Here is a 25,395-nt window from a genome sequence, read left to right on the forward strand (position 1 = left end):
CAATTAGACTACTATTCTACAGAGCACTTCCAACACATCAATTAATAATTATTCGAATGATTTGACTCAATAATTTTCATGCCAAGTTGTGGCCTAATCTCAAAAACGATTATAAAAATTTTGGTAGGATTTAGATTATAAATGTTTCACAAAAATTATTTTATCTTTTAATTCCCGTAGCGAAGCACGGGTGCCCAGCCCTGCTAGTATATTATAAAATTATATTTATTTATCATTTCATATATATTATCATGTTTATACTACTTATTATATTATACAAGCAGGTAGCACGTGCTCCGCAAGTTTCTAAATAAAAACTTGACCTACTGAAATCTTGAAGAATTCAAAATAAGCCTACAACCATCCTCGGTAAATTAAGAATCTATATGCAAAATTTCAACTTAATCAGTCCAGTAGTTCAGACGTGATGATGCGTCATTAGTGAACTTCCTATCACATACTTGTATAAGCCAGTTCTTTTCTTTATTTGGAGAGGCTTAGTTGATGAGGCCGGTACCGGCAAATACACGAGTGCACGAGTGGCCACACCAGTAAGTAAGTAAGTAAGTAAGTAATTGACCTTTTGTAGTCTATTTTTATGCTTTTTCAAATTTATTTTACACATCTACCAGTCAATGAATCATCCACGCACAAGGCTTGTGCTGATGCATTCTTTTGACTTCATTCTCAGTCGAATGCTGATGCAATCTTCTTTCATTTCATTCTTCCTCAGTCGACATGTGATTGATTTCAAGTAAGCATTGAAAGGCTATCATCTCGTAAATATGTTACCTTTCATTAAATCAACATACCTGAAGCCGACAATTGGATATTCTTTACAAATGTTGCACTTGGCTTGATGTTTGGCAGTTTCTGCCGCTGAAAGCCTGTGAAGAACTGGTAGCCAGACCATACTCTGCGGCTCTTGTTGCAGCCAATTCAAGAAGTGCACAGCCTGCAAACACAAACTATTATTTTACAAACTGATAATATTATGTGACACGTGGAGTGTTTGTACAACATTTTGATCAATAATTTACCAGTTTCTTCAATGAAGAGCCAATAATGTAACAAAATTAATTAGCTTACCGTTCTACAAGTTTGCAATTTTATTGGGACCGCGTAGAACAAATATATTTGTGTTTCATAGTGTGGATTTCTATAAATTCTGATGCGCAAAAGATTATTTAGGCATTAGGCATGAGGGATTGAACTTAGAATATTTTTCTTTAGCAAAAAATGCTTTCAACCACCTTTTTCTTCTACATAATATTAGCTTGACATTTCCGCATAACTTGAACAACTTCTCGCCTGATTTGGATATACACTAATAGAAATGATTGAATCATCAATAATATATGTTTCATCAATGACCTTCTTGAGAGAAACAGCTCCACAGAAGACAAGATTCAAGTCTATCTTGACTTACTTAACTAAAAACTCAACTAGAAGTTATTTTTGGTAAATTGAATAACCTTCTTAAACAATTATATTTTCAGGAAATTTTTGCTTCATTCAATTTACAATACCATAAGTAATTTATCCTTCAAATTTCATCAATTTATCTCTTACCGAATTTGAAATCATCTGTTACAAAAATTAAAACTTTAGGTTCTCATATCTCAAAAAATAATGATCAGAAATAAAAATTCTTTCTGAGAAAGGTTTTTTATTTTGATAAAATACAAATCGAAAAACTTTGAAAAATATCACCAGTAAAAAGTATTTTTTAGCCTTTATTCAACTATACACTACACATGATGAATTGGTCACTATTGGATAGAATAAGTTTACCTCGATAGCGTTCTTTTGTTTGCCAGCCATTTCGAAGCAGCTGCGAACGGAAGGTTCTATGTTGGATCCTCCGAATGCAGCCACTTCTCCCAGCTGACGAGGTATCTGGATGCAGTCGTGCAGCAGCAAACCCAGTTTGCGCTGATCCACCAACCGATTCGGATCGGCAATCAATCGGAACAAGTCTGAAAATGCAAACATTTTCTCCATTAATCATAGTTTTTCGAGAGAAATGCGAATATTGGAGCTTGTTACAGCGCTATTGAGCACAACAAAACTATTCTATAGTCTGTGCAAACCTTAGTTTGCAGTATTGCTCTTATGGAGTACAGTTCTGTCAGATCTCACAGAATCCTGAGATCCTGTGAGCTCATTTCGTGAGAGAATGAGCGAAAAAGAGAGCGTAGGCTTTTTTAATAAGATAAGCAACAGAGTGCTCCTTATAATGAAATAACCTTGCCCCGTGCTACAAGGTTCTCACAAACTATAGTAGAAAAAATATTGAGGTGTTTTTCTCTGAAACATCACTAAATTCTGTTTTTTCAACATTTCATATGAATTAGAAAAATTGTTAAAAAATTCTGTTTTCATTAATTTATTACAGTTCATGATTTCGTTTATCGAAAGAGAAAATAATATACCGATGTTTTGATGTACGGTAATACAGTAGTTGATAGCCTATTAATGAACGTTCTGTCAAGTGGGTAGTACAAGGAAGTATAGCGATACTTCTACTTGAAATGCCTTTTTGAGAGCTACACTATCCGAAATTTTCCCATTCTTAAAATGATAAAGCTACAATTGTTTCAAAACCATTACTATTTGAAGAATTTTATCATAACCTGATTTGGTCATTTTAATGGAAATTTGAGAAATAAACATTTTTGGATAAATTGTACCTTGTTTCTCTAGAAACAATAGACAATGGTTTGTTTTGGTTTTTGCTTGTTTGATTGCTTTGATTTTATGCTTGTATAGATGAAATAAATAGATAGAATTACTACCGTACCATTATTTGTATATTCAATATTGCATTATTTTAACGTTCAAACACGGAATTTTATTATATTTGTTGTATTCAGTAGAGAAAGCAATGCTTGCAATGAATAAAGATAATCTCTTTACTGAAATATATTCCGATATCTCACTGCTTCAGACTTGGAATCAGCTTCTGCTTAGAAGTGGACTCGCTCACAAATGTTGCTTGTCTCTTTTTCTTTCTCTTTTTTCTCTCTTCTTCTTACATTCTTCCCTTTATCACTCTTCTTAACCCTTCTATACCCTTACCAGCCTGGGGAACCATAGTTGGCTGGGTATTTTTCCTCCCTTCATTCATTTCAGCACACCCCACCATGAAGCCTGTTTTTTGTATTTTGATTAGAAATTTGTATTTTGTACTTGTATATCCTTTACCAGCCTATTACACGGAAAACCATGGTTGGTATTTGAACTTCTTTCATTTCAGCAAACCCCACCATGGAGCCTGTTTTTTTTGTATTTTTATTTAAAATTTGTATGGTTTTTTGTTTGTGTTTAATAAAGTTATTGATTGAGTGATTGAACTTTCAGTTATAGTTGAAACCTTTTGGTAAGGCTGGCCACTAATGTTAATGGCAGAACTTGCATGATAAACAAGCTTCTAACATAAAATAAACAATAACATGCAATAACAATAAATAAACCACTGAAAAATTACAAATTATAATATTAGAAAAATAATTCAACCTCAAATAATTAGAGCACCGAAGAAAAAATATACAACAAAAAATGGAGATACAAAAACCTAACCTCAAAAAATTTTGCTCAAAATTTTCGAAAGCTGTGATGACACAACAATGTATGACGACTGTGTATCATCTACTGTTAGTGACCTGACTCAGATCCAGAATATCAAAGCATAACATCTACAAACATAGCCTACCAACAAGAATCCACACGTATATTTATGTTAATGTAACCGCATACTTACAGCGATACTTCTCCTCGAGGTGTCCTTTACAGAGCAGCACAAGTCCGACCTTGAAGGAAAGCACCCGCACCTGACCAGTGCGCTGGCTGTCGTAGATATTCAGCAGCCAGTTGACGGCCAGGTCGAGACAAAGTGGCACGTTGACAAGCGACGGACTCTCGGCTGCCAACACCTCGTACAGGCTGGCAAGCACCGTCACCATGTCACTCACGTCGAGCAGTTTGTCGTTCTGCGCACGCAGCCCGTGAGAATCGAACGACTCCACCGCGCGAGATAGGCTCAGCAGGTCCACTGACGCAAACACAAACTCTCAATCACATCACTCTCAAATCAATAAATCACAAAGTACAAAAAATTTACAAAAACAATCACAAATCAAAATATCAAAAGTACCGTACACAAAAATTCAAATACACATACACAAATCAATACATAAAAAGTTCCGTTCAAAGAAGTTCACATGATTGAGGTACACACACACAAATCAATAAATCACAATGTTAATGAGCATTCAACAGAATTATATCACTTGATCATAGAGTATAATGTATTTTATGTGGAAAACGCTTACAGAGTGTAATGTATCTTATGTGGAAAACGCTTACAGATAAATCATCAACTTCATTCCCATCCTTCAATGAGAGAAACTTCACGATAGAGTCCTTGAAGTAGCGGTTATCCGCTGTCTGTTTTCAAGAAGAAATTGAACAGCCTCTTATTGGCTTACGATTTTGATGTTATTGGAAGCTGGTATTACGTTCAGTCATAGACTCACTGTATTAGGATTTTCTGGTGCTTATATAAGTAAAAATCATTTGAGAATAGTGATGATGGAAATTAGGATATTCTGTTGTGTTCAGAAAGTTCAACCTAGTTTTGTTTACTTTGTTATTTTCCTTTTCTATCTTAGTACTTTTATAAAAATTGTTCATTTTGTTATTGATATTTTTGTATATAAACTGCTTATTTCTTGATAGGTACTTCTGTGCGCGGACAGAAATTCATTTTTTGCGCACAGTTCATTTGTCACATTTATATATTCATTAAAATTCTTCTTTATTCTATTGTTATTTTGAAATTTGTTGTATTTCAAACTGTATTGTTTGTGTTTTTGTGACACAAAAGTTTCTATCCTCCTGTTATAGTCCTTTATCATAGAGTAATGTATGAATAATATAAATATCATGTTTCTAAATAGCCTACCGGTATTCATCAAGTTCATGATCATTTAAGAGCATTGAAATTTGCAATACTTACTCATTGAGTGATAATGATATTTTCTCATGAAGAGAAAATCCTATTGAGCAATTTTGAACTGGACACACATTATGCTTTCTATAATAAATATTATTTGCAGAATAATGTAGATAAGAAATCGAAGATATAATAATGTATTCGACTGTAAATATTGTTATTTTATCAATTTTTTTCTATTGAACTTCACTTGTCAGTCATAACACATACTGTAGCTATAGAACAACTGAAAAATGGTATGTTTTGTCTTTTAATTATTCATGACTGGAGTATTAAGACATAGTCTTGGAAAGAATATCGTCAAGTTAAGCCTATCGGTGACAATAGTATTGAAAATACTCACGGCACATTCTCTTCTGTACTGTTCTCAGTTTCATGGCGGTTCTGTAGGCGGAGAAACGCACCTCGTTGAATTCTGATAACGTGCTCATTAGGTCCATCATTTTCGGGTGGTCCCAATACGTCATCTCCAGTTGATGACTGAAAACACCATAATAATATTCATCATTGTTCGAAATTCCAAAAGTAAACTGTATTTAACTGTAGTACTTTGTCCAAAAATCAATTTCTATTGTATTTCTGTTACTTGCCATTTGTATAGTGTGCTGAAAATTTTGCAGCATTTGAGTAAAATTGACTTCGTAGAGACGATTATATTATATATATTTTACTGTATAATAGTTATTTCAAATATCCAATAAGAACTATATAAGTAGAACTTAGGATTTTATATTTATAAAGCGTTAATTGGATATGTGGAATAATTATAATACAGTGATATTTCAGCAGTTGGTTAAACTACCGTACAATCTATATAATAAAAGAGAGTAGGATTGTGTTTGTTCGCTTCAAAACTTGTGGATTGCATACCGGAAAAACGGTAATGATTTAGATCTCCAAATTTTGCACATAGATTCTAAAAATATCAAAATCGTGCACCTCGAAGCCCAAATTTCAATTTTCTTTCTAGATTTTTTAGAATTAATGTTCAAATTCCATTCAAGGGACATTAGATTTCATACAGAATAGCTTTCATTGTTGTAAAATGTGATGGTTTATAAGTAAGGAAGTTATAACGTTAGTACAAAGCTTCATATTTTGAACGCAGCCGTGGTCTAGCGGTAGAGTACTCGGTTACGGCGCGAGTGTTCCTCGGTTCGAATCCCGATTCTTCCGTTTTTCTTTGTACTTAATTTTCTCCCTCGAAACGTATTATTTATAAATTATTTTTTGAAGGGAGTTGTTTTTATTAAGATTAATTATAGACTTCATCACTTAATTATTCCATGTAAAATTTTGCAACCAGTACAAATGAAATGGACATGGGTTTCATGCTGTGTAATTGGAATTCATAAGAAATTTATGAATAGATCATAATGAAATTAGTACCGTAATAATGGATATTCTTCAGTTATAATGTCGGCCTAATTAGACACAAATTAGGAGTGAAACGAGTTTGTAGGTATTTTGTTTGGAATTGTGGAAGCAAAAGGCTGCCTGATTCAAATTGAGGAGGATCTAATCGATACTAAAATTGATGTATTGAAGAAAAATCAATATGATACTATGAGTTTTTAAAGTACTATGTTTTATTCAGTTACCGTATCTATACTAATAATAAAGGAAAGAACTGGCTTTTACACGTACGGAATAGGAAAATTATGTTTGACGCATCATCACGTCTGAACTACTTGAAATTTTGCATATAGATTCTTAATTAACCGAGGATTGTTATAGGCCTATTTTCAATTCTTGAAGATTTCATTACATCAAGTTTTCAATTTGTCATGCTTCCAGTTGTTGTATAGAAACAGCTGAACATTTCTTTTAAAAGGGAGATTAGATGAAAGGTATGATTGGGATCCTATTCAAATAAAAATAACTGATTTTCTGTCCCATCAAAATTTTGGTCAGCCATCTTGGAACCGCCATTTTAAATTCAACTTCATTTTTTTTAAATTGGAAGGTAGTCATATAATACATGATTTCGATACAGAATTTCAAGAGAAAATGAAATCGCACATCAATTTCTCAAACCGTTCAAAAGTTATTCTCATTCAAAGATACTGATAAATATCTGATAAATAATTTAATACATCTATACGATAATAATGGAAAGAACTGGCTTATACACGTAACGGGATAGGAAAATTATGTTTGACGCATCATCACGTCTGAACTAATGGACTGAATGACTTGAAATTTTGCATAAAGATTCTTTATTAACCGAGGATGGCTATAGACCTATTTTCAATTTTCCAATATTTTATTACGTCAAGTTTTCAGTTTGTAAAGTTTTAAATTAGACCCTTGCGGAGCACGGGTTACCTGCTAGTTTCTAATAAAATCTTCCATCATATATTCACCAAACATCATTCTGTCCCAATGGAAATTGATGGGAAATAACTTTCCAACTCCATTTTCCTTGTCTCGTATCAATGTTATTGCTTTCAAATGAAGTAGTTAGTACTTTTGTTAATGTTTGTGAGAATAAAACATTTTTGATTCTTGATCGGTATAATCTAGGTTTCGCTATAATTGAATAGATGTGAATCACCCTTCAATGCTTCAGCTCAAAATCACATCAAGGAGAAATATTGTTGGCAAACAATTAATTTATTTATCCAGGTTCTTAACTTTGCAGTCTTGTTAATCAAGTAGACTACACTACTTGTATTTTTAGAGATTATGTTTATGGTTAGTGTTCTTTTTTATATAAATAAAAAACTACCAAATTTACTTTTTACTAAATAAATTGGTGAATGAATTGTTGTTTTGTTGACTGACTTGATATAGTAAGGCACTTTGTTTGGAGTGGTGGCGCGCTCCCACGGGTGGTCGACGGATGCGGAGAGGAAGCTCTGGCTGGGAGGGGCGCCGTCCTTGCCAAAGTCGCGCAATTGCTTGTAACGGTCGTCCACTGCCAGTTGCAACAGTTTCCACCTGAATGCAACATACAATTCACATGAAAATTATACAACTTTTAACGAGTCTGGTTGTCATAAAGAGTACAAAAAATAATGTCAGAATAATATTATTGCTTAAGATTCAACAATCTAAATACGTAACGAATTCGAAAACAAAAAAATACCAAAATAAATTTATTATTGTTCGAGATTCAAAAATCAACGATTGATACGATCCATCGGTATGCAAATTGCAACAATTCTCAACTGAATTTATTCATTGGCCCATTTGCATAATTTAAAAAAGTAGTAGCATGTTCCAAAATTGTTATTTTAAGTATTAAAGTCCAATTACTTGTTCCTACATAAATATGAACAAACTAGGAATTGAATATGAGAAGGACCTTAGTAAGTAGGTATTTGTCAAGTTCTCTTCTCTGAAAAACAGAAACAAAAAAAAAAGATTATACTGTAACCACTGCACTGCAAGAACATAGTTCAAGCTTGACAGAGTTAGCAGCGCTGATTGCAAGTAATATCATGGAGAAAAGATAACATGCGCTTTTTTTCTTAATGATAATACTGATTGAAAAGCCACTGCAGATTTAGATAAACAAGTATATACAAGGCATAATCAACATTCAAGATTCATTGTTTAAATTGCAATTGATAGGGCTCAATGATGTCATTTATAAAATAAGCGATCAATAATTACATTGTAATTAAGTAATCAAGGGCCAATTTTGAATGGTTAAAGCTTGCATTACTGACACAACACACGTAGATTACATTAAAATAATAAATACTAGGCCTCCTTCATTTGAAATAAAATCGAGAATACATACGAACTTGTTTGAGATTTACTGAAATTTAAAGATGATCAACTAGCTTATCTTAATCGAGATATAGTTTGAAGTATCATTTAGAGTACTCCGGAAGAATTATATTCAGGAGTTAAAAATATATTGACAAAATACTTCAATAAAGTATGCTCAACTTGTATGCTCAAGTATGAAGTAGCTTAATAATATTGATATTCCCTCACCGTGTATTGAGGTCCTGAATCCTGTTCAGACTTGTTTGAGCGATAACAACATTATTAGAACTAAAAAGAGCAGCTTGGTCATTTACATCGTCCAGGGTTCGCTGCAGTGGCGTCATGTGTTCCCCAAATTTCTAAAAAATAAAGATTTATTAGTTTAATTGAAGTTTTTAAGAATAATATAAAGTTTACATAAAAGCATAAAATATTATATTTATATATTGAAAATGAGTTTATACTACATTCTACATTAATATTATTAAAATTTACTTTTAAATTTTATTATATGATTTGTGAGTCATACAATATAGTAAAATCATACAATCAATTAAGTAAACTCAACCATGGCGTCTGCATACTTGGCTCAATGATCTAGAGTACCAACTTAGCACTTTGTATAAGAAAATCCGGTATTTAACTGTTCCAAGTGCTTTTACCCAGTCATATATACGGTATATTTCGAGAAAACTTATAACAAATTATTTCAATACTTTAATTGTTAATTGATAAAGAAATAATTTCATAGTACGCTTTTTTAAAACTTTTTTATATTCACACAACAGATAGTTTCGGCTTTCAAGCCAGTTTCAAGCTTTTTTTTCCCAAAATGAACTATTCAATTAATAATTCCATTCATTTGAATAGAATTCCTTCTCTTCAAAACATGAGTTTTCCAAGAGTATCTCTTTCATGAGAGATTATAATAGTTTCTCAATAGTATTTTTTTCATCGAACAAGAAAGGAGCGTCCCCTTTACCAACTTTGAGAAAAGCATAGGAGCTCATCAGCATCAGCCAAGTGAGTAGTCTACTGCAGTTGAAGATTTGCAAAGAATGTCATTATTTATTCCTTCTCAAATTTCATTCCTTCGAGATTGTACTTTCAACTAGAACTCGGCCCCTCTGACATAAATAGGAATATTTGGAACGGTACTGAAATATTATGATGAAAATAAGATAATAAAATTGATGATGAGTGGAACCTGTAATTGTTGGAGTGTTTCGGGCACTTGACTGCTGTCGGTTGGAATTTGCCAGGACGCCTTCGACGCCTCAGCCGCTGACAGACGAGTCGTCACCTCATCGATATTCTTCTGCAATATTCGCATTTTCTGAAAAATAAACAAAGCACAACAATAAAATTATTAGAATTTGAACACTATTAACATAGCATTTTGAAGAATTGTTTGTTAAAAATTTAAATTATAAATCTATAAGCAATTCATTCGTTTCAACTCGTTTCTTTCCTTCAGAATTTTGTTGGTGTGATCACAGAATACAACACAATGTATTCCGCTTCAGAATACAGCACAATTTAATTTCCTACTATCTAATAACTGTTCTGCTATCTAAAAATTGTTCTGCTTCAGAATACAGCACAATTCACACAAATATAGTAGTTTTCTCTGGCGCTTCTTCCTACCGATTGAAAACGCTCCTGCCTGATATACATCAACCTAATTCTTTATTATAAAAAACAGATTTTTCTGATGATTTTAGGCTATTTGTAGTCTTTACAGTAAGTTAGAAATGAAGTACAGAATAAGCTTGTATCTCTTTGTCTCAAATAAGTAGGTCCGTTTGCACAAAAATCTGTTAAATTTTTACGGTGATTAAATCAGGGGTGCCCACAAGGGGGGGGCGAGGACGCAGATTGCGTCTTTGATTTCTTGGGGGGGCATGGTATGGGGGGGGGGTTTAATGGGCATCATCCCTGAATAAATTACGGTTGAATGCCACGACAAAAATAAGGGAAGTTGAAAACGACTTAAATTAGCACTTGATCACAGTCTCAACCTACCAGTCAGTACAATCAGGCCTAATAGTATATAAGGCCTATAATGTCTTTATGAACATTAAAGTATTCTCCCCACATGAAAACTCACCTTCTTCATAGCGAGGGTAATCCCGGCTACTGGGAATTCTGGATACTCAGGTGTATACTTCATATTGCACCGATGCTATTATTTCGGGTTAAGATTCAATTTTGCAATACATTCGGGAGTCTGTATCTATCACTGATCCACTATCAACTCAATACAGTACATCTGAAGCTTACATAAGTCATCACATCTCTTTGTTTATCAGCATTCTAAAAAAAAACAGAATGCAGGATGCGACAAAAACTATTGCAGGATTTAGTTAGCTAATTTATAGGTATCGAAAAATCCTAAATCGGTTAAGTCAATTGAAAGAGTCCTAAGATAACACTATCACACCAAAAGGAATCCTAAACTGAGTAGCTTGTGTTATGCCGACATACAACTGTTAGTGAAAGATCATTGGCCGCGGGAATCTGAAGCGTGAGCGCGTGTGCACGTGTGTGAGTGCATCAACAAGATTCCAACCATATCAAATCGAAGAATGAACACATACCGACGCAACTGTTACTTAAACCACGCATTTAACAGAATTACTTCGATTCGAAAAGGCTGACACCGATCTAACCTAAAAAACGATCGATGAAAATTCACAGCATGTCACTTTCACTTGCGCCGAACTGCTTATAAGGAGATAAAACAAGGTAACAACTTGTGTGTGATACTGCTGTACATAGTGAGGGGACTTGTCTCCTGGTTGCACGCTTCTCAACTAAACGAATAAACTTGTGAGCAGAATGAAATAGAACTCAGTCTACCTCAACATCCACACCAAACAGCCTACACTACACACACTCAAGTACTGAACCAAGAAAGAAAGAATAAACACAAACAACAGTCACATTGGCGCGACGAACTTCTTCCACTAAACAGCTGGCTTGTGAACAAGGATGAGGCTTCTCTCTTCTAACACTATCTCTCTCTTTTCATCACTTCCTCACCCTACCATTATTCTATCACTCTCAATTCGTCTTTCTCAACCTCCAACATCCTCTCCTTCTGTTCTCTTTCTCCTTCATTCATCCTGATATATTCATCTCTTTCCAACCTCCTTTTTCAAAGTGTCACCATACTCTCTTTCTCTTGCCCACATCAATCTCTCAAGCTCTCTGACTCGGTTTCAATCATCGTTCCAGATCCAGACATTGTCGAGATCGAGAACAATGGCACACGTTCGTCAAAACACACTTAAATTATTAATAAAACGGTCTAGACCGTAGGCCTACTCTACTTCAAAACCAAAATGCGACGATCCTCTGTAAATTACCACTTCTTAGTGAGTTAAAAAGAAGCACTGGGTGACTCACATACACCCATACTCTCCTACGGAATGAAAAGAATGTCAGAAAAAGCATTCCCGAATGAAAATTTAAGACTATTTACTCAACTTCAGAACGCGCCAACTCTCTGTGAATTGCCCACTGCTTGCCGAACAACGCGAACTATGAGCTACCGGTATACTTCTTGAGATTCTTTAAAAAATGAATAGTAGGATTTGAGATTGAGAACACAGTCAAAACACCAATTTGCAAATAATTCAATCAGACTCTGAAGTAAAATACTGTGCAATTCCAGATGCATTTTCTAAGAATATGTGACAATATCACAAAATATTTGAGACAATATAATACAAAATATAATGACAATGTATGAGACTAGAATCGGTAATCAAATCAATTTTATTCAAATCCACACAATACTATATACATAAAAGAAATCAAAACACAAAAAATCACAATCAAAAATAAATTTCTAATAAAATACAAAAACAGGCTTCATGGTGGGGTGTGCTGAGAAGAAAGAAAGGATACCTAGCCAACTATGGTTTCCCATGTAATACATCAATAATACAACTCACATACTCGTACAATATTACAATACAAAAACATTGACGTACGGCAAGAATATTGCATAGAATAGTGCTATATACTATCCTTGGACGTACGGTACCGCAATGAAGAGAAAGAGAGGAATAGAGAAAGAGCGGGGCTTATGACAGTACACAAGAAACACAATCCTGTAGTCGTCTTTCACAAGGGTCATAGCATTATGTATTCTGCCATAACAAAACATTAATTTTTCCACAACTGTACTGTATACTGTATACTAGAAGACTGGGAATGGTAACTGAAAAATGTAATCGACCCTCTTCTCCTAACATTGTCACCTTTCTTCCCCATCTTCTTCTAATTATTATTTTCTCTACCTGGATCCTTCATCCTTCTCTATTTCCTTCGGTCTAGATCTAAGGAGCACCCTCTTCTCCACCGTTCCTATTCTTTAGCAGGACCATAGAGCTACACGAACTTGTATGGGAATCGCGGTATACTGAACACAGTCTTGTCTCTTTGGTGTTCTACTCGCATCACTGTGGCTGAGGGTTCAGCCGAACAAAGGACCCTCTCTGTTCCGGCGAGACGCCAGGAACAGCAATGAACAGAAAGAGAGAAATAAGAGGAAAGAGAGAAATAAGAGAAAGAACGGGGCTTGTGATAGTACACTATAAGCAAGCAGATGGGAATGACACAGTAGAAGAAAGTCTGGAAATACGGAGCTTAGCGCCAGGTTATAGACAAACAAAATTCAAAATCCAATAATAAATAGTGTTTACAATTGTTGGTAATATGATTGCATTTGAGCGAAATTAGAATTAAGTTATCTATGAGTCTGATCAATCAGTTCAACCTTTCGATCCTGGAGATCTCTATTTTGGGACTGATCAGAGAATCATAATGACCTATTTCGAAAATAAGGATTGAAAATTAGCGAATAAGATGGCGGATTATTTCTACGATTATGTTGGAAAATTACAAGTAGATCGTGGAATCATGATGAAGCCATTTTCCCCTTCGAGATAAGTGTTTAAGGATTATTAAGAGAATTTTCTTCATAACATATTCATTTACTGAATACTTCGTTGATAGGCCTTCCCCAGTTGAAGAATCAAAATGTTGTCAAGTTAGAAATAGAAGAAGAGAATTTATGTTCATTTCGGAAGCTATTTAGCAGAATACATTTGACGATGCTCTTCAGGCCCAACTGAGCAGACATACACCACTAAGCAGCTTTCACGCTGAAGAAAGCTAGTGAGGTCTCCAGGGGATTTCTGTTTCTTCTACTGTGGCTTCTAACCAATCTGCTGCTAAGTGACCACAAGAGGATGGTAGGCCTGCACCACAGATACAACTATTGGATGTGTGTGTCTAAACTGAAGGATGAATGGTAGCATATGGTTGTGTGATATAATAGAGGATACTGAACAATAAAAAATAACACTATAATAGAATAAATACATCAATAGAATAAATGTATTTAAATTATGGAAAATATGTAGGATTTTATTGGTATATGAATAAACCAAACAAGCTGTTTATCATTCTGCGATTTATCAATTGGATCAATTGATAGAATATCAATAAAATAGATTGTTTAAACATTTTTGAATATACATTCCACGAGCTTGTAAATTCTATTGTTGTTACTGTAATTATTTTTCCGACTTAACTTCAAGCTAGTATACTGTATTAACATACATAATTAGTATAAATTTCGCAATTTCGACGTGACAACGTCTTATAAATTGGTTTGCCGGGTGACACTTCAAGAAACTGCGTTACGTTCCCACGTTATGCGCTCACAATGAGAGCGAGTGAGAGCGTTCGTTTCGGTTCACGGTCGTCTGGAAAGAGCACGAATAGGAGCAGTGGCGAGCAACGCAGCAGCAACCCGAAGGCATTCACCTGGAGAGAGAGGGAAACGGAGCAATCTCCTGCGACTGCGCCACTACTTAGTGAATAGGTTATGTGAATAAGTATAAGTGAATAGGCTAGGTATAAGTGTAAGTATAATAGGTATAAGTGAATAGGTTATGTTGTAGTAATCACAATGTTGTGGTAGTTTTCAATCACAAAAGTAGTATAAATCGTTTCTCAGCCAATAATAATTTGTTTAACTTGAAAAAATGAGCGCGACTTGCTATGTAAAAAATTGAATCGAGCACAGTTAGCCCGCCTAAGAGCGAGGGAGACAGAGTGATTTTGTTGAGGATGTGTGAAGGTAAAAATAAAATTTTGTTAATATGAAATTCAGTGTGAGATTCTTTGTATGAATTAATGTTTTAAATATAATTCTTTGTATAAATAAATGTTTTAAATTGTTACTATTATTTCATCCTTCTTCCTACTATAGGAATGAATATTCACATTAAAATTATTTTACCACTTAAGTCGTTGTCACGTAAAACTTTCGCCCGTATACCAACTTTACAGGCAACTATGCAATTTTTGTTTTGAATATGAATGTTATACTAGTGTTGATGTATTAATGTAATGTATTGTTGTTGTTGAGCGTATTATATGTATAGAAATATCAAGTAGGTATTGAGAATAATATGAAATTCAAAAATCCGAATTAATCCGACCCTCAATTTGAACAAAACTTGTTCAAAGCGATTTATTTTATAAAAATAAAATAAAAGGGAGGATAATATTTTGAATTTAAGAAGAGACAATGACACTAAATATACTGGGCGAAATTTAGAGAAACTACATTGATAAAAGAGAGATATAGATTGACAAATACCGTACGAGCAGAACTGAGAGAGACAAAGATAAGAAAGATGTCAGAGTAAAGCTGCGTTAATTAGCAAAGTTCGTCACAGAGACTTGTTCTCAACTAACAGAGCATTATCTCTCTTCCTCTGTTTCGCTCCTACTCGTTTCTCTCTCATTCTCTTTTCCCCCTTCAATGCGCACAGTTTCTCTCTCAGTTGGCAACAACACCACCGCCTCTCAATGTGTGAACTGTGAATGAATGGATGGATGGATGCATCCCAGGGGCAGTTTGACCCGTTATGAATGAATTCTTTATTAAATCATCCCCCTAATCCCAACCGTTCCGACCACCCCATAACGGTGAACTTTCTCTTTGCCGTGCTGGGCCTGGGCCGTCCTCGTGGTTCGTGGGTAACTATCACGAAGAACACGCCTTCCAACAAGATTCCACCACAAGTTCAAACCTCAAGAGACCATCTCCGGTGACGCACTCATTCACTCACGCTCACTCTCTCAATTCATCTTGTCTCACCTACCACATTACCTCGAGGCCATCTCCCACCGCCCCCGGGTATCAATCCATTTCCGGCCTAATTCGTGTCCTAGCTGCTATTTGCTCTGAATTACTATGCAAAGTGATCTTAGCCAGACTAACCATGTGGCGAGCCCTGAGATTTCATCACGTTTCTCAACTACTGCAGTCACACTATTTAGTCTGCATGATTCAAGAAGATAGACCAAGTCTGACACTTTGTTTCAAGTGAGCACCTCCATGCCTAACGATAATTCGACTTTAAAATGTGATGCTACATTCAGAAAACGTTACATGAGTGGAGGCCGTGGATGCACTCATGATAAATAAATCAACATAACATATTTGACTGTTTTGTTTGAATTTGTGATTGAAGCCGTTTTCAGAGATCACTGATTCTTTCCTTCCATTTCGCTCTATTGTCAATGATTGGAATTCGATCATTTGAATTAGAATGTGATTTAATTCTCAATTAAGTTAGGTATGTAAGCTTTGTAATTAGGAGTCACAATATTAAAGTTGTTGGAAAACTGGTATTTGAGGAGCATTCGGATACACTAAACAAAGTAAAAGAAATAAATAGGAAACTTATTATTTGGAAAGCATTTCATCAGAATGGATGATACTGTACTATGTACTATTGGATCTGAAAAGCAAAGTACGTTGGAGTTTATGAATACTCTATTGATATAATTTTACTATTAGGCTGTGTAATTAGGTGTAACATTTTATAATAATGGAAATAATATTGTTGGGCTTCGAAAACTACCAAGTGAATCAAACGAGTTTTAATAAGTGAATGTTCAGAAGTAAAACTGGACAGTGCATGGACTAAAACAAAAGTCTAATAATTAAAATAAAAACAAAATTTAAATAATTTCATTTCTTGAATGTGATCAATGTTACAGATTCTCTTCCTCGTCATTCACAATGTTAACATTGATGGTACACACTACAGAAAAAATCAGGTGAGGTACACTCACACAAGTTTCCTTGCTCATTGAACTGTAAGCCTCATTCTTAAACGAGAATAATTGAGAATAAATGTAATTGAAGAATTTTAAAGTGACACATGACCTCTAGCTACATTTGGACTGTTGTAAAAATTAGAATTGAACCGTTTTGGGCGTAAGTTAGCCTGTGGTACATTTCAGTGAATTGTATAATTCTGAATGATTGAATAAATAAATAAATAATTTAGGGGAATAACATAATGACGATTGGCGGCAACATATTTGGAACTACGATCAGACTACATATGTGTATCTATAATTGTTTTCAGAGTACTGTATATGTGTATCTATGATTGTTTTCAGAGTACTTTTTCCTTTGTGTAAATTGTGAAATTCGATTTTTTTCAAAAGTCGTCCTAACAGCTGTTCTACAGATGAAAAGTCATCGGTTACAAAGTCCATTTCTCAAGGATGGGGTGGACTCCCCATTAGTTTACCAGGAGAAAGACTCATGCCAGTTGATAGAGCTGATAAATAACTATACAGGTATACAATTGAGAAAATCGGTCATTTTTGAGAAAATCGCGAAAAACATGGTTTTTAATAATTATCCGCCATTTTGCTCAAGAATGGAGCTCCTGCAATTTTCCCAGAAATGAGACTCATTTCAGTTGATATGGCTTATAAATAGCTAACCTTGGTATAAATTTGAAGAAAATCTTTAAAGACGTTTTCGAGGAAGCCGTGAAAAACATGTTTTTTTAGTAATTATCCGCCATTTTTTCCGCCATCTTGAATTGGATTTTATTGAGTTTCGTATTGTCGGATCCTCATGGTGTGGAGTTATCGTGTACACACACACACACACACCACACACACACACACACACACACACACCACACACCCACACACACACACACACACACACCACACACACACACACACAACACACACACACACACACCCACACACACACACACCACACACACACACACCACACCACACACACACACACCACACACACACACACACACACCACACACAACACACACACACACACACACACACACACCACACACACACACACACACACACACACACACACACACACACCACACACACCACACACACAACACACACACACACCACCACACACACACACACACACCACACACACACACACACACACACCACACACACACACACACCACACACACACACACACACACACACACACACACACACACACACACACACACACACACAACACACACCCACACACACACCACACACACACACACACACACCACACACACACACACACACACACACACACACCACAACACACACACCACACACACACACACACACACACACACACACACACACACACACACACACCACACCACACACACACACACACACACCACACACACACACAACACACACACACACACCACACCACACACACACACACAACACACACCCACACACACACACCACACACACACACACACACACACACCACACACACACACACCACACACACACACACACACACACACACAAGCTCGCGCTCTTGATTTACGAAAATTAATTCGATCAGCTGATTGATAAGATTATTTTAAGCTTTCCAATAATTACAACATATGTTAGAATATGATGTGTCAATAAATAAATTATCTCATTTCCATATGGCACTCACCTTACCGCCATGTTCATAACCTTACTTAATAGGATCCTTCTTCATCCTTTGAAACCCTTAGAGGCAAGATATCTCAAAATCCGTTCTTAGTGCGCGTCTAGCATGTTTAAAGAATATTTGTGCAAAGTTTTAAGTCTGTAGGGCAATCAGTTTTAGCTGTAGTGTGATTTTACATAAAAAGTTCCGAAAAAAGCCCTTTTCTGAACCCCCCCGTGCTCCTGATCGGAATTTTTCTCCATGGATCTAATTATTTTTCGTAGCTGATCAAAAAAGTTCCTTATGACTTTGCTGTGGAATGAGCGGTTAAAAAGTACAACATTTTTGGGGGGCCCCAGTTCCCTCAGGGGGGAGAATTTCTGAAAATCCTTTCTTAGTGAATGTTTTGAGGCTACCATAAACAATTGTGCAAAATTTCAAGTTTTTAGGCTCAGTAGTTTGGGCTGTGGTGTGATTTCAGTCTGTCGGGGCTTAGCCTTTTCTAGATATAAGAGAAGAGAAGAGAAGAGAAGAGATTAAGAATGTATAATTTATAAATTATTATTATCATTAGAAAAAATTATATCGGAGCATACTTGACTCATGAACTGATAGAACAAATCAAATGAGTTTTCATCTCATTCCAAACCCAACCATCGAAAGACAAAATCATAATCATATGATTTGACAAAATCGCGAGTATAAAACAAATCCATTGTACAATGAAGAGGTTGATGGTAAAGAACAACATGAAAGGAATGGTACAAGCTTTATGTACGTTGATAGTGAGCAACAAAACTCTCCTATATCTTCATCGTCATCATCATTGCAAACACAAGAATAAACTGTTAACATAAATGAGACTGTAAACTAAATGAGTTTTCCTTTGAGCCAGAATGCATCACCAAATGACATGTCATTCAAAGAGAATCCTGTAGTGAATGACACTGTCGCAGTATGTTGTCTTAAAAGAGGCTTTAAATGTAAGCTGTCATATGAGTAAAGAGCGGATTGAGACAATATTGTTGAAGGATAGCTTCAATCCCTTAATGAGTGGATGATATCGTTGGTTTGAAAGTCTTGTTAAACTGCAGCTGTCATAATAGTAGTAGTTGAGCTCGGATTGAGAGAACATTGTAAAAGACCACAATCAATTGGCAATGTTGGTGACGGTGGAGCAGCTTCACTTGCAACATTCTCAGCTGCGGCCAGTGGCTTATCCGGACCAATTACGAGGAAATGGGTCTGCATTTGTAGGGTGCAATAGAAAGAGAGGAGAAGGACTGAGCTAGAGAGCTGCAGTGCAGAATTACTACGGGAAAGAGAGCGAGAACTGAAGGAAAATTTAAAGGAATATAACGTAGTACCCTTGGTACATAATTTTAAGGGGTGGAAGAGAATGAGGGGATCGGATTTGGGGTGAAAGGAATGGATGTGAGAGACTGGAATAAAGGAGATGGAAAACAAGGAAGAGAAGAAGAAACAGGGGGAAAAATAGAAGGAGGAAGGGGAGAAGGAGAGGACGGAAACAATTGAAGGAAGAATAGAGATGAATGAGGATGAAGAGGAGAAGTAGGTGTGATGGGGGAGGAAAAGAAAGAAAAGAAAGGGAAGTGAGAACAGAGAGAACAAATAAGAGCAAAAGGGAGATTGGTGAAAAGAGGAAAAGGATTGAAAAAGAGGTAAGAGAAGAAAAAAGAACCATCAAATAATTTGAGAACAAATAATCGAAAAAGGACTGCTGAACGATTTAAGACAAGGGTTGGATGATAAGAGAGATTTAGAATGAATGTATGAGCGGAAATTGAATAGTGAAACAGATGGAAAATTACACTAGAATACAGAGAAATAAGAGAATAGGGGATGTGTAAATAATGTTGTAAAGAATACAGAAAACAAATAAAAGAATAGCAGTATAGTACAGTATCACAGACAAAGATAAATCTTGATATCAGAGAATAGAATGGAGTAAGGATTCAAAAAAAGAGTCAGGAAAATGGCAAAGAAAGAGGAGAAGAGTGGAATTAGCCGCGAATCTGGGCGGCTAGTGAAATAAATCCCGTTTAATAGGTTTTTGGTGGATGCAAGAGCAGAGAGAGAAAAAGAGAAAGAGAGTGAGCAGTTACAGTTCAGTCCTACTACTCCGAACAACCAACTTTTTGCAGGGGAATTGAGGATTAGTGGATGCGGACGGACTTACAAGAAATGAAGTGAACAAAGAGTGTTGTGGTTACGACTAACCCGGCTGCAAAAATCATCATGAATTTTCTTGATCATGTTCCCTGCATTTAGAAATGTTCAACTATTGGAAAATGTTGAGCGTTAAAACTATTTCAACTTCGGAGCTTCAAAGTCTAATAGAAACATCACAACCAAACCGTTGAATGTCGACGTTTTAAAACGTTGAATTCTACAAATTCGAACGAGTCTCATAAACTCAGTTAGAGGCTCAAGTGAAAGTCGAACTTTATTGAGACTGTTGACTGCTGAGAACAAATGAGAATTCGACCGTTTCTAAACTACAAAACACTGAAAACTATTTAACAAATTCCAGTTGAAACTTCAAAACTCACAAGTGATCTAAAGAACAACTCAATCAGTTTAGATGAGTCTCAAACAATGACAGCATGTTTCCAGTAACCTGATTATATTCACGTCAAACAATTCTTGCATTCCTGCATGTTCTCTACTTGAATGTGTTGTTAAACAACAGCTCAAGCAGTGACATGAGCCGTGCAAGTCCAGCTCAAGTTGAACATTTGTAGGTTGAGGTTCAACCAGCAACAACAGCTCTTTCTACAGCAATTAGCAATTCAACGAAACCAAGCCGAACCCAGCAACCAAGTGTCTAGCAACAGCCATCAGCAATTAGCGAATCAACCTTGTTCCTGAAATTCACAATGCCTTTACTGTAGAGACTATAGTGAGGTCCACATTGTAATAGCAGTGGAGAAAGATTTGAGATTCTCTGCCTTTAGATAAAGGCTACTTTTTAGTTGCCCCAAAATTTTGGTACGCCATATTGAGTCTAACTTTATTTTTTTAAATGGGAAAGTAGTCATACGATACATGATTTCGATACAGAATTTCATGAGAAAATTAATGGCGGAGACCGGACATCGATAAATAAAACCGTTTCAAAGTTATAAAACATATTTTGTTTTTAATTATCCTTGTTACAGAGATGCTTCCATATTTTTCCCCAACCATATATCTTCCGCAGTATCGCATTGATTTAGTTTGTGAATCTGTATAAAGTGATTTGAATTTAGGAGAACTATTACAGCTCGCTCCTCACTGGTACAACTACTTAGCAAGTGTAGCACTTGAGCCAACAATAAGACACGATAATTCATTGAGAAGTTCTCTTACACCGTTTGAGACCCTGCAGAATGAGGTTGAACACATTGTGAGGTTTCACACCTCTGGAAGCTCTTCGTGTAAAATAATACTCCCACCGCTTAAAGCGAGTTGAAATATGAGCTTGAATCTCAACCCCTAATACTAAGTCACAACGACTGGGTAAGTAGCTCACTGTATGAATGAAATTATGACTGCAATGCATTAATTACATGCGAACTCACGTTGTGCACCTAGTTCATAATGAGCACTAAGTTAACGTATCAAACGTACAATGTATAATAATGTAATGAATGGAAAAGAGAATCTATGAAATCGGAAAGAAATGAAAACATTCAAATTAATTCTTATTATCTTATAATCAAATTATTAAACCTTTTTATCTGATGATGCCAACATGAGTCTTGAGCTCGTTCATCGGTAAAGGAAGATATGACAGTGAGAAATGAGTGAAGCTACAGTTCCAGGACGTGGGTTGTGATCTTGTAAACCATCGAAGATTGGTTCAAAAAGTGAGTTTTCAGTGTAGACTGACTGTGAGCAGTAGTGGCCTCATGCAAGCACCGTTCAAGGGGAGAACCGATAGGACAGCGATCATCTAAATTTGTGCGACGAGTTTGCGAGGGCAACCTCTCACAATTATTGAAACAACCATCTCCAAATTGTATCAAATAATCACCGAATCCTTGCAAGGAATTATTCAATCAAAACGTTTTGTGTTTACGCAACCGAGAAAATCAATAAGAGTTATGATACAGCCGTTATCAGTATGCGAAACGTAGGCCTATTGTGTCACGTTATTCTTTATATTTAAATAACGATTAGCCTCCTGCTTGGCATCAGTCGGTAAAGCATGAGATTTAATATAATTAGGGCGTGGTTTTCTAATAGTATTCAGTCTTAAAAAATCTTGATAGGCCTAGATATGGGCTTCTCCAATAACTCTTGTAATTCAATAAATAATAAATATATATAAATGATACTTATACTATAGAGTTGAGGAATAAAAAATAAATTGCACACCATGAAAGTTTCATACATATATTACATAAATAATGCAAAGATCAATCGAGGCAAAAAATATATATAGAGCGATAAAAAATATAATATAAAAATAGAACAATAATTGAAATCAATAAAAATATCACAGGCTAAACGTTATATTCTAGATTTATGGCACGAATCATTACCATGTGCCTTTATCTTAAAATCATATGTATTCTTTTGCATGTAGCTGCGATATGTACTTGCTAATACTTGTCGACTTGGACAATTCAATCAAAAAATGTGTGCTCTAAGATCAGCTTGATAAATTAGCCACTAATAATCCAAATATATATATATATTAAAATCTCTAGTATTTAGTAGATTTATTTGTATCGCATATATATTTTTATCTCAGGGTGCAAGATTCGGCACCTGACGGAATAGGTAGAGCCATTCATCTAGTGAATTAGAACTATAATAAATTATCGCAAATTGTATTGCAAAAATTAAATATTATATGCATATGTTTTATAGCCTAGATTTTGTACTTCTTTGATTTAATAGAAATTTCTGAAATATTGATCTATATTTTTCTTTCAAATAAATACCTTTAATACTAATTTTACTTGCGCAAGTATTACTCTTATTAATTTCTCAATTTATAATAAAAACCCTTTCGGCGAGCTAGCTTTGATCATCAGATTAATTCGAAGCACTAGGGCGCCCATCACTAAATTCAAATTTAATCACTCACGTGTCGAAAATCTTCTTGTAAGCCGCCGATGTCGATCCAACTCCATGTGGTCCGGGAATATGGTAGCCGGAATCGTCTCCTCCAAGGGGTTATAAATTTAATTAAAATGAAAAATGACTTCTGCTTCACAATAGCATCACGAAGTCTTTTAAGAAATTTAATAATTTACTTTAACTTTAATTTTTACAAAATTATTAATAAGGTACTTCGCTCTAAAATATTTGGGGTCCTCTTATGGTGGCATCTGGCTGGCGAGTGCTGGTTCTTCCTTTTCAAGTTTTACAGATCCTCTTTCCGACTTTCAAATTAGCATAAAATTTAAATATCTTAATCCTCCGCCATTAAGTTCAAATAGATCTTACAAAAAATACCAAAATATTGCTTAGATTATATGATTAATAATTTCTTTGCATTCGAGCCATATCGATAACATAGATTACACAAATTTTAACACAAATCTAGTACATTTATATAAATATATATAAATATTTTTGAATTGGCCTACAGTTGCCGCCTATTAACTGCCGTTTTACTATTGGTGCATGCAAATTTTATTCGGTATTCATGCGCCTGGTAACTCTTATTTCCTGAATACATTAAATTATTTTTATTTGGTTTTTTATTTATGCTCTTTGCATGCTAGTTAATATTCTATACATTAATATTAATTCCATGCTACCTAATAATTAGCCACGTGGACAGGTGTTTTTTCACATTGCACACCATCCGATTGCAATAAAGCTCTGCCAAGGGGTTTTGGTCAGATTCTACGTTCTTCGGTTTGATCGATCTCTAGGTCACCGATCCGTGAATACATCTACATAACCTCAATCTTCAAATATTTTATATAATAATCTATTTATGAGCAATAAACTTCCTTCAAATCCTTTTTAGGTTCTTGTACCATTTAGCCAGAACAAGCTGATGCTATCTAATCTTGGTTATTATCTGCTTGGCGATATTAGCCAATTACTTTATTTCAGACCTATTACTGTTTCTGTTAGGGCTTTTTATCTACCCAGATTTAATATGTTACACGCGCCCCTGGGTTTGAATTCAAAATATTTGAGAATCACAATGTTTTAATGAAAACCCACCCTTCAATACATCGATATACACTATACTTTATTTATAAATTATACTCTCATACTTCTATCACAGTTCGCAGACATATTTGCTGCATCTCCTTTATACCTTTATCAAATACAATAACAAATTCTCCTCCTCAACACACATAAAATATCATAAATATAAACTTCTAAACGCACTCCTCCTGACAACACTAAAAACATAGTAATTTTTAAATTCGCCGCTTGCAGGGCCACCAACTTAACTACACACATTTCATAATTCTCATAAATGATTCCTTTTAGACAATAATTTCGATTCATAAACTTCTGGGCTTATATCTTATAGTATTTCTTAGGTCTTAATATAAATAATTTTCTATACATCAGGTACAATACTTTCTTTTGCTAATGGTTCTTTGGTTTTGGTAGCTGGTATTCACTTTAAGTCTTTTCAGGTAACAAACGTGGCATAATTAAAAGTAATAAATATAAAAACATATAAATAAATATATCGACATTAATAAATATAATAAATAACAATAATAAATAACTCTTTGGGTACAGTACTTCTTTTTATAAACATATGTTCAACAGACATTACATTCATTTGATTTGGGTGGCTTTGGTCAGCTGGTCGTGTTCTACATTTCATAGTGCTACA

General features: G+C 35.1%; 1 protein-coding gene across 1 annotated transcript in view; it reads right to left on the reverse strand.

The window, feature by feature from the left end:
• Positions 1–25,395, reverse strand: part of LOC111057041 (dystrophin, isoforms A/C/F/G/H) — a 608,133-nt gene that overhangs the window by 2,634 nt on the left and 580,104 nt on the right. Inside the window, exons 56-62 of the mRNA XM_039431878.1 lie at positions 9,948–10,076; positions 8,969–9,099; positions 7,805–7,960; positions 5,361–5,497; positions 3,764–4,054; positions 1,795–1,979; positions 813–955 (exon numbers count right to left, since the gene is read on the reverse strand). Coding sequence (XP_039287812.1) covers positions 813–955; positions 1,795–1,979; positions 3,764–4,054; positions 5,361–5,497; positions 7,805–7,960; positions 8,969–9,099; positions 9,948–10,076 — 1,172 coding nt within the window. The remainder of the gene's footprint in view (positions 1–812; positions 956–1,794; positions 1,980–3,763; positions 4,055–5,360; positions 5,498–7,804; positions 7,961–8,968; positions 9,100–9,947; positions 10,077–25,395) is intronic.

The sequence above is a fragment of the Nilaparvata lugens genome, chromosome 7 (assembly GCF_014356525.2).
Source record: "Nilaparvata lugens isolate BPH chromosome 7, ASM1435652v1, whole genome shotgun sequence".
In the NCBI taxonomy this organism is placed as follows: Eukaryota; Metazoa; Arthropoda; class Insecta; order Hemiptera; family Delphacidae; genus Nilaparvata; species Nilaparvata lugens.